Source organism: Centruroides sculpturatus, unplaced genomic scaffold (assembly GCF_000671375.1).
Source record: "Centruroides sculpturatus isolate CEXI.00-Female unplaced genomic scaffold, Cexi_2.0 scaffold730, whole genome shotgun sequence".
In the NCBI taxonomy this organism is placed as follows: Eukaryota; Metazoa; Arthropoda; class Arachnida; order Scorpiones; family Buthidae; genus Centruroides; species Centruroides sculpturatus.
This window is the reverse complement of record NW_019385577.1, coordinates 276,447-288,342: the sequence shown is the minus strand read 5'-3', so window position 1 is coordinate 288,342 and position 11,896 is coordinate 276,447. Positions and strand designations below refer to the sequence as shown.

At 31.2% G+C, this 11,896-nt stretch overlaps 1 protein-coding gene across 1 annotated transcript in view; it reads left to right on the top strand.

Annotated features, from left to right (window-relative positions):
• The window catches only part of LOC111640283 (ruvB-like 2), a 57,007-nt gene extending 48,192 nt beyond the window's left edge, over positions 1-8,815 (top strand). Inside the window, exons 9-12 of the mRNA XM_023386287.1 lie at positions 5,903-6,236; positions 6,313-6,442; positions 8,529-8,643; positions 8,743-8,815. Coding sequence (XP_023242055.1) covers positions 5,903-6,236; positions 6,313-6,442; positions 8,529-8,643; positions 8,743-8,780 — 617 coding nt within the window. The 3' untranslated portion in view covers positions 8,781-8,815. The remainder of the gene's footprint in view (positions 1-5,902; positions 6,237-6,312; positions 6,443-8,528; positions 8,644-8,742) is intronic.
• The last annotated feature ends 3,081 nt before the right edge of the window (positions 8,816-11,896 follow it).

The window sequence follows — 11,896 nt, the reverse complement described above, 5'->3', positions numbered from 1 at the left end:
CGACCCTTTCACTACTAAAAATCTGCATATTCGTATTAAACTACTATAAAATAGTACGACATTTAATAGTTATTAATCCTGATTAATACTTTTAGTAAGTACTACAGATTTAATATAGAGATTGCATGCTTTTAACATAATTATTAACTAAATGTTATTAATTCTTCTCCCATTTTCGAAAATTCCAGAATTTATTCTAAATGTAATATCGCCGTCTTCCTCCGCGACCCTTTCACTTTTAAAAATCCGCATATAAAATAGTACGACATTTGATTGCTAATAACTCTGATTAACTCTTTTAGTGAATACTACAAATTTAATATAGAGTTTGTATACTTTTAACGTAACTATTAACTAAATTTTATTAAAATTTATTAGATGCCACTCCGACAGTTCCCTTGTCAGTGTCCATAAATTTTGCTGCAAAACTCCTTTCCATTGTAAGTTTATAGGAGAACTTGTAAATTATTGATTGTTAAACCTCTTGTATAAATGTCTTGTAAGCTTGGGTAGTAGTTCTTATATTGATTGATTTTTCATACCTTTTTTTGCTGCTGTTCCATTAAGGTCATAACATAAAAATATGCTATAAAATTGTTATTTTCTTCATTTTTCAGCTCTAAATTATTTGAAATTATATAATAATTATATATATATATATATACATGTTATATATATATGCAGTAAAGTATGCAAATTGTACCTACATGTTACTATATTCAAATTAACTGTTTGATGATCAGAAAATGATATATTTGGATATAAAATGCTTAATATAATAGTTTGTAACTTTCACATAGGTGGTGTATTATGTAGCTATGTTTTCAGAAATGCATTATTATGCATTTCTGAAAACATTATTTTGCATTATTGTAATGCATTATAATTTTTCCATTTAAAATAATGGGAAATAGGTTTCTAGTGAAGGTTTTCCTGTATAACATACAGGAAACCTTCACTAGAACTTCAGGTGTCAGTTACTGTCAAGTGGAGAGATCTTCATTTATATTTATTACAGAATGCTAAAGTTAAAGACAAAATTAGAAAATAAATTATTAATAGATGTTACAAATTTTTATGATGTTTGAAGAGTAAATAATGTAAAATAAAATATGATAGAACTGTAATGATTTTTATTATAATGAGTAAGATTTCCTTATACTTTAGAAACGGAATTTTTGAAAATATATAAGTGTGGGAAGTCAGGGTGAAGAAAGCTTCATTTTTCACCCTTGTTTGATCTCAGATCGAATAGATCCGTCTGCAGGATCACTAGGATGGGTTTTTAGTATTTGATTTGAGTGACAGGTAGTTCGTTCAATCTACCTGTTGGTTTTTCCTGACACCAGCCTAATTAGAGCATTAGGCACACTAATGAATAAAATTATATACTTTTCTGAGAGGGAAGGATCGTAGATTCGTGATAAGACTTTGGTGTAGAGTTCAGCTCAAGAACGACACCATTTAAAGCATCAAAACAAAATTTAATGAGAACAAAAATAAAATTAATTGATACATAAAGAGATACTGCAACTCCTAGACAAAAAATTAGAATATTCACCTAACTGAAAGTTTAGTGTAAATTTTCTCATGAACAACACAGAGTACAAAAATTATTTTCGACACTACATAAACAATGTCTATGTATATTTGATATATCCATTAATCAGACAAATTAACTCAAATGTTTTTTTGTTACAAATGGAAATGAAATGACCAAAAAATAGAATAACAGTTTGATTGTGACAAAAAATTAGAATATTAGCTAAATGTGAGTTAAATATAGGAAATACTAAAAAATAATCTTAGCTTGTGGCGTTGCCGTTTGCCGTAATTACTGCTTGCAATTTGTCGGATGTGGTGCGCATTAATGCTTCACATTCGTTTTTAGTGATGCAGTTCCAAATGTGTCGAATACACGTCACTAGTTCCTCTTTAGAATTTGGACACCATTCATTAAGTCGTCATTTGATAACTCCCCACAAATTTTCAATGAGTTTAAGTCTGGGGAATTGCTTGGCTAATGCAGGATTGCAATCTATCGTTCTTGTAACCGAGGTATCGTTGACTCCACAGTATGAGAGGATACCAGTCTTGTTTATATAGAAATGTTTCCTGAACTAAATCCTCTGTTGATTGTATCATAAATGTCTCTAAGATGTCTTGATATGTCTGTGCATTGACATGTTCCAAAAGAATGCACAGTTGTCTTACACCGTTACACTCATGCATCTCCATATCATGACAAAGAATGCAAACTTCAAGGATCTCTTCACACAGTTTTTTTCAAAGGCCTCTTTGGTTGTTCTCCATACGCATGGGCCTTGGTCACCACAGGAGAGACAAAACAGGAATTCGTCACTGAAGAGAACGTTATTCCAGTTGTCTTCTTCCCAGGGCTGTGGAGTCGGAGTCGTGGAGTTTTGGTGTTTTAGTCGGAGTCGGGTGGTAAGGAAAAGTCGGAGTTGGAGTCGGTAGATTTTTATGCAACTCCATAGCCCTGCTTCTTCCACATGAGCCCCTCTCTGCACCATCTAAAACTTGCTTGTCGTCCTTTTTTCATTAGAGGTGGTTTCTTCTTGGGAACATGGAAGTTGAAGTGCAAGTCGTGCAACCTTTGGCATGTGGTTCAGTTACAAACGTTCACTCCAGTTGTTCTGCATTGTGCATGCAAATGTTTAATGCTCTTAAAGCGGTTTCATGCGACAATCCTTCTCAAGTTTCTCTCATCTCTTGCAGTCATTGCTCATTTACGTCCACATTTCTGGCATTTATTAGTTAAAACTTGAACACGGTTTTGTTATAATTTGAAGTTTGGACTATTTACAAAAAGTCAAAATTAGCTTTTGAATCCATCTTTATCCTTATTACACTACCATATTCTTCAAAGCAGAAAATTTTTTGTGACTGTTACTTCTATGGTAGTGTAATAAGGATAAAGATGGATTCAAAAGTTAATTTTGACTTTTTGTAAATAGTCCAAACTTCAAATTATGAAGAAATAAATCCTGAGTAATCACAAAGATTGTAACGGTTTTGTTATTTCAGTACTCTATAGACTGTTCACTGTGAGCATTTTATATAATTCAAAAAAATTCTTCCTACTATGTACAAGGCTATGATATCTTTAGATCTGTCACTGATGTCATGCTTATGCCCCATGTTGTACTGTCATGTTGTGCTGCCCAGCAATATGGAAATTTGCATTACAATTTAGTTTTTTTATGGCTGTTTGTTTGGTTGTTTTTTTTAATATTCTAATTTTTTGTCACGGTCAAACTGTTGTTCTATTTAAACAACACGTACCTCAGAAACCTTTAACCGATGCAAACTAAAATTTAACAATACAAACGTTTTCAGACCCATCCTGGGTCCTTTTTCAGGTAAAGAATCGTTTAAAACGATATTAAATATGAAAAAACAATAACCTATGGTAAGTGGCCAAACACCATGGCTACCACAACATCATACAAAAAATGTCGCAAAGGTTCAGTGGAATGATGGCTCCTTCTAAAAGAGTTAATTCAAGAAATGGCAACCAGATGAGGGTGTCGGTTTCCTACAACCCACTATTGAAATCATTATATAGTAGAATCGCATGGCAACAGGGTGTCTCCATAGCCTACAGAAGATGCCCATCTCTGTTTGATATTCTATGTAATGGAAAGGACAAGTCTAAGGAGGAAAGACTGCTGGGCGTATATAGGGTACCACTTAGGGACCACCGTTTTGACAAGGACTTAATATACATAGGCTCAATGAAATGTGCCATTGGGATCAGATTGAAGAAACACATGTGTGATATTCAACATAATAAATGTTCCACTTCCTTATCCACTTACACATCTGATCCAGAGATCATAGCAGACTTTTCAAATGCTAAGTTAATTATCACCTCCTCATATTTAGACCATCTCAAATGGTTGGAGCAGATAGAGATATACAGGGTATACAGCACTTCGTCACCTATTAATTCCGAGATGAGGTCTCTGTTTCTTTGGCTTGGCAGGCCCTAATACAGCAAGAAGATTAAGTGAATCATAAACCTAAAGGAAGGAGAGTAAAGGGGTAGTCAGTGTTTATGTGATATGTTTTTTGCTTTACATCAAGGATCTTTGAACAATATTTGGATAAAAAGGGAAAATATTTTAAATGACTTTCGATATGATGTAGAAACTTTTACGTTCGGAACTATTGAGCATGTGATTCCATTCTATCTTTCCTATTTAAAAATTGTTCCAAACGACTGTTTTTTCGTATTTAATATTGTTTCAAATAATTCTTTACCTGAAGAAGGACCCAGGAGGGGTCTGAAAACATTTGTATTGTTAAATTTTAGTTTGCATCGGTTAAAGGTTTCTGAGGTACGTGTTGTTTAGTAAACTCCGGTGTGCAGTTGTTNGCAGGAGCATGAAGTCTCGAGACACTATAAATTATTGAGAAATGATTAAAAAGGGGGAATGGACGTCATTGAGTCGTTATTAATGCAAGTCAACGTTAATTAGCGCTTTTTCTCATGCAGACAACAACAAAAAAGTCATTAGAAATCGCTTTAGAAAATCCTTTTTTTCCATAATATATATATATATATATACATTGCTTATGTAGTGTCAAAAAAAAAGTTTTGTACTCTCTGTTATTCATAAGAAAATGTACACAGAATACTCATCTAACTTTAGTTTAGAAAGTTCAAATTTTTTGTCTAGGAGTTGTAGTTCCTTATCTAATTGTGTGAGAAAGAGAGCTTACAACAACTTAGACATACTACCTTGATTGAAGGTCTCGATGTCGGTCTTCTTGTTGAGTGAAGTGTGGTGTGTTCTTGGACAAGGTTCGAGGAGGAGAATGTGAGTGAGGGAACTCTTACTGATATGACACATTTGAAACTATCATGAATAGCCTGTTGTTTATGGCCTCTTTGAAGTATGGAGGACTGCCTGTCTAATATGGCAATGTCGGATTTCTATGGACTGCTCTGAATGGCGGGAAATCACTCTTTTTATCGTAATTTTTGACCAATAGTGTTAAAGGATTTTTGTTTATAAATGGGATGTACAGGGGAGTAGATATCCAGATGGTTAGTTCAGTTTAGAGATAAGGTCCTGGGAAAGGAAGTTAATTTCTCCTTTCATCACAAAAGTGACAGCTTTGTCTTCCTTTTTTTGTAAGCAAAATGAAAAAAAAAACTAGATATATTTATCTTGCTAATTAAGTAATAAAATTCCAATTCTCATATAAGAATTAAAGTAAACCTTATCCGTCTTAATTCATTAAAGCTTCATGAATTAAAGCAAATAAGACATTTGATATAGTTTCTTAAATGGATTTTTTTTTACAATTATTTGAAATTTACAAATTGGTATAACTCTTACTAGCTTTTATTAACTAATAAAACCAAAAAAGTTATAAAGAACTGTTGAGTTTTTAAATAGATTCTAAAATTAATATGATGATTCTCAAAATATCCTATAAAATTTCTTTTAACTGTTTAAAAAATCACAAAAGATCTTTTTTAACTTATTAAAATATCATTTTAATCCAGCATTAATTTATATCAGCCATTAGTGTTCTGGCACTATCAATTTTTAAATGATAAGAAAATGTTTGGAAAATGTTGATAATTTATGATATGCATAATTAATAAAAGGCAACAACTATTTAAATATATTCAAATTTCTAATGTAAATGCATTAACTGTTGGCTTTATTTATATGGAAATCATTGATCACAATCTGATATGTATATGATTCCAAAATAATGGTTAAATAGTCAAATTTTATTGTAAATATTTGCATTTTTGATGATTTTCTTGTGGAACCATTAATATTTTACAAAAAGATAAATATTAAAGAAATCTGATATTTAATAAAAAATGTTTGTGATCCTTAACATTTCATTATAGGTGATACTGGTGAAATTAAGGGAGAAGTCAGAGAACAAATAAATGCCAAAGTAGCCGAATGGAGAGAAGAAGGAAAAGCAGAAATCGTTCCAGGCGTATTATTTATTGATGAAGTACACATGTTAGACATAGAATGTTTTTCGTTTTTAAATCGTGCCATGGAAAGTGACCTTGCTCCTGTTTTAATTATGGCAACTAATCGAGGCATAACTAGAATTCGTGGTACTAATTATCAGAGTGCTCATGGACTTCCCATCGATCTGTTAGACAGACTTGTTATTATATCAACTTCACCTTATGAAGAAAAGGAAATAAAACAAATTCTTAAAATAAGGTACTTTGTATTAACTAGATTAAATTAATACTTTGTTTATTTTATATATTAATTTTTAATTTTAATTGATCTTAAGATGTGAAGAAGAAGATGTAGAAATGAGTGATGATGCTCTTACTGTTCTTACAAGAATTGGAATGGAAACATCTCTTCGCTATGCAATTCAGTTAATTACAACAGCCAATCTTGTTTGTCGTAAAAGAAAAGTAAGTAAATTTTATTTATTTGTAAAAGTTTTTATATTTATTTGAATATAATCTGATATTTCAACATTTTATCACGGTTTTAAGAAAAATATAAAAAAAATTTGACAAAATGAAAATAATTATAATTTACATTATTTATATAATATAATATGAATATATTTTTCAAAGTGTAGTTATGTAATTAATTACAGTCGACCCCCCCATAACACTGTTGATTATTCCGTTTGATATGAATTCCATGTTGTATGAGTCACTTAGATTTTACAAATACATGTGCCGGGCTGTGAACGGCTCATGTATTTGTAAAATCTAAGTGACTCGTACAACATGGAATTCATATAAAACAGAATAATCAACGGTGTTATGGCAGTCAACTGTATGTAAAAATAACTCAGTATTGTACTTTTGCCTATTTGTAATTGAAAAGTTGTGACCAACTGTAAGGCCATTTACAAAACATTTGCATATTTGCAACGTGCTTTTACAATACTTCCAATACAGTATAGCACATGTACAAAGTATACTTTATCTCCACTTTACAGTTTTGATGTAACCAAGCAAACTACAGTAACTACTGTACTACCAAACCAGTCACCACATTTTGACAGACAATATTGTTGCTGTATTGTACATGACAAAGTTCAAGTTACAATTATGTAAATAGAGTATACATAGTAAATAAGTAGTTCCTTGCAACAACAACAATGAAGATGACATTCACAACATCATAATAATATAAAAGATGGCAAAGCAGTCAGTGATGAGTTTCAGGAATGTAGACAGATGTTGAGAACATCTGTCTACATTCCTGACTGACAAATGAGGAATGGACATTGTGATTATGGAAAATTTGCAAGATAGCAAAGAGGATAACAGTAAATGGGGAAAAAACTAAAGCTGCCAATGAACACTTCAAGCTTTTAAAAATTACAGCACTATTGATAACTTGTGCAAGGAGTTGCAAGAATCAGACCCTGTTCCCAAGCACAATTTCAGTTTTAAATGAGCTTTTGAGGCAGCATGACTCCCATATGCTAAAGTCTTGAGGAACATGAATAAAAAAAAGTCCATAAAGCAACATAAAACAGTTTTGAAAAACTGAGTTAAAGTCCTCCACAATAGTTTAAAATGTAAGACTAATGCTTTTAATATGATTAAATTTACAAATAAAATAAACATTACTTGTTATCATTTGCTTATTGAATCATCCACAAAAACTTAAATATTACTACTAGAGCAACTTGCATTAGCTCAGCCACATTGGCTCCATCCATAGGAACTCAACTCAATATTCTCATAATTTTCTATTTGATATTTGCAAATTTGGTAGTCACAAGATTTCCAAAGAACTTAACTCTTGCAAATACTAAGAGTTTCCTGTATTTTTTATCATAAAAAAAAAAGCAGTTTTAATGTAAATTTTGTTAAGCATATTGTGTTTGTTTAAATTACTACAATATACTTAGCTCCCAAAAATACATTTTATATTAAATATTGATTATTTTAATATTCAGTTCCATATTACAGAAATAATCACTTATATAAGTTTTCCCAAAAATCAAAGACAAAAAATAATTTGATACTTAAAATGTATTTGGATAAAAAGTTAAAAATATTAAAAATTGATTATTTTTCAGTCATTTTTATTTGCCTACCCAATTATTAAATTTATAAAAATTATTTTTATTATAAATAAATAAGGACAATTCTGAACTATATATTCTCTGTGTGTAAATATTCAGCTTAACAAGATCAAAAGATAATCAGAATTTTAATTGAATACTAAAGCATTCTATCAGAAAACTGCTAACATTTGTATTTTTAGTAAAAAATAAAACAAAATTACTTGTAATTTTACATTGTTCTCACTTTTCTTAATCCTAGCAATGCAAAGTGTGATTTAGAACAATTATGTCCAACAATCTAACTTAACAGTTTACAATAGTTTTGAAGCCACAAACATAATAGTAATCACTTTTACATTCAGAATTCACTCAACACAAAAAATAGTAAATATGTTTATTGCAATTATATTTTGCTATAAAATAATAAACCATTAAATAACTTTGAAAATTATATTTTGTAGGCAACAGAAGTAGCCATATCGGATGTTAAGAGAGTCTATTCATTATTTTTGGATGAATCTCGCTCGACACAATTTCTTAAAGAATATCAACAAGAATTTATGTTCAACGAGATGGGTAATTATTTTTTAAAGTATTACACGAATTAACTGCAAAAGAATATTTTAATATAGTTGTGTTTTTTTGTTTTTTTTTTTTTCTTCTTCTTCTATTCAGGTATAGATACAGAAGGAGAAACAATGGAAATATCGTGATGTTTTACAGTAAATATAGTAATGCTACTGGACAATAAAATTTATATTTTCATTGTATATTTCATTAATACAATACAATGAAATTCACGAAAGTCATTACTACAGGTTATATTATTATACACATATAGCTTTAAGTTTTTAAAATTTTGTTTTAATTGTTTGTAAGAATAAAATGTTAATTTTGTTTATTCTTTCCGAATGAAGTGTGAAGTGTGTTATGATAAAATCTTATACATGTAAGTATTTCACATCAGATGATCACAAGATATCCAAAAGATTCTTTGCATTGGTAAGGGGCTATCCATAAATTATGTAAGGGTGATTTTGGCCATTCTAGACCCCCACCCATCCTTGTGTAAGAAACTGTAATATTTTCTTTGATCCCCTTCCCTTCCCTATTCTTACATAATATTTAGGCATGATTTTATAGAAAGATTTTAACAAAAAAATTTTTTTATGAAACCCTAAAAACTCCAAAATATAGTACATATTAGTTAACTAATTAGTAATTACAGTAGAGCATCGATTATCCGACTCAATTGGGGACTCAGGTTGGTTGGATAACCGAAAAGAAGGAAAAAAATTATTAGGTATAGTATATTAGGATATTAGTATATCCCATGTAATTAGTTTATTAGTATATCGCTATTAACCAACTTTGCATTGAATTTTCATCGATGTTTAGCCTAACAAATTTTTTTTTAAATAATAATTGTCACTATTGTATCGTTAAAAATTATTTTTAAATTATTTTATTGCTCACAAAACAAACAACCACTCATAATTAGAAAATTAAGTCTCGTTTAAATACTGGCCTCTCTTCAATGGTCGAGCCATTGATGCTAGCTAAAACACGTAAAAATTTAACAAAAATAATATTAAAGTAGCCAAGACATAGCCAAATATTGTAATGCCACATCACTAGCAGACATTTGAAATTTGCCGACTAGAACGGTCGGTTAACCGATGTGATGGTTAATCAGGGGTTGGATAATCGATGCTCTACTCTATATTATTTATAAAAGACTTTATGTGAACAAATTTTAAAATATAAAAATTTAATGAATTTGAATGAACCATTTATTTTAAGAACTTTATTTTTTAATTATTAACAATCTTTTATTTATTATTATTATCATTAATCAACGTCATAATATTCATTTTTATATTAATTTTAATTTTCACAAAAGGACGCAAAAAACTGACAGATCGATGAGCTAGTGCACATGTAAACAGAAACTTCATACAAAATAAAACAAGAGAGAATAGAAACCACATTTCATTTCCATATTAATTACATCTTGCATAAGGTCAATAAAATAAACTACATGCTGCTAAAATGTGCTAGGTGCACCTTGGGACTATATCATAAAGCTTGTAAAACTTTTTATAAATGGGGCAATACAGCCAATGCTATTTTACGTGGCCTCTAGCTGGGGTCATGTAACTAGTAAAAATTCAGTAGCAAGTAAATTACTCTCTTCAAAGACAGTTTGCCATCACAAATTTTAAAGTGCTGCATAACCATTTCTACTAATGCCTCTGATACTAGCAGAGATTCTTCCTTTGCCACTAGTATTGTAGAAAAAGTTCTAAACTACTACATCAGAACTACAAACATCAAGACTCAACAACAGTCTCTACTCCTATTTACGGCTGTTCGTATGCTACCACATTGCAATTACCCTACTATCTGTGATCATCATCCTGTAAACAAGGTTATATCCAGGGTACATTTGGTGTCATCTGCTTCCTCCGTGGATAACCATGCAGACATTAATATCTACACAGATAGGTCTAAAAGCTCCCTTCATGTTGGCTCAAGTATCTGTATCTTCCTCCAAACTTACATATTTTGCCCAAAATATGTTAGAAGGTACAAATACTTCCCACATACCTCCATCTATCAAGCTGAAGAAGATACTGACTACCAACCTGTTCAGTGGACCACTTCACTACCAAACAAAACATTGTCTATCAACATTTAAAGTGATTCTCAGTCTGTCCTAAAAGCTCTATTAAATCCCAATTGCAATAACAATAAAGTCACATATATCCAGCACCATATTATAAATCTTGTAAATAAGATAACTTTTATATATTTTCCTGGCCATTCTGGCATACTTAGAAGTGAAAAAGTCTGATTTGAGGCTAAGTCAGCTGCAAAGGACACTCATTTGGACTACACTCATATCCCTCTCTCACGTAGCAGTTTTAAAAATTATATTTATGACAACGCTATGCAAAAGTGGAATCAGTAAAAGTAGTTGAGCAGTAAAACTGGTAGAATAACAAGATTATATTTTCCTAGTGTTGAATGTAGGTTCTCATCACTACTTAGAGATTTAACGTTTGCTACTGCTCAACTAACTGACATGGTAATTTTAGAAGCTACCTGACGATGTATAACTGGGCAGAAGCTGCTTCTTGCTTTTGCTCTACAGAAAACCTAGACACCGTCGACCATATGATCTATCATTGTCCAATTTATGATCAAGATAGACTTATTCTGAAATTAGAAATCTTTACACTTGGTTTCAGATGGCCATGTTCACTCGATAAGCTTGTTCAGAAGCCACTGTCTGGTGCTTTTTACAATTATGTTCAAAAAACATGGAAGAAAAGACTACAGTCGACCCCCCCCCCTATAAGATCATAGATACGTTCCATTCTTTAGGAATCCGATTTCTTACGAGTCCTTCCAATCACAGCCCGACACGTGAGAAGTTTACGGACTACGGCTGATTGAAAGGTTTTCTTCCATAAAATTAATCGATTCTAGACTAATCCGACAAAATACGTATATTTTTTTTGGGAATAATCCGTATAAACTACGCTATAAACAAAAAATTGTAGGATTACTTACCGAGTGTGCACCATTCGACATCGCCATTGCTCAAGCTTGTTTTCGTGGCGGAACAGCTCAGCAAACTGCGACCGATTTCTAATAACTTCTTTTTCTGCGAAAAATTCGCTGAACTTTGTAGACATCATTAATATAAGTAATTTTAATCGCCGTTGAATAAGAAATGTTCTTTCACAAGAAATGTATAAAATTACAGTACTGTATTAGACTTATGGTACCTAATTTACATACTGTACAGACGATAGTTAGC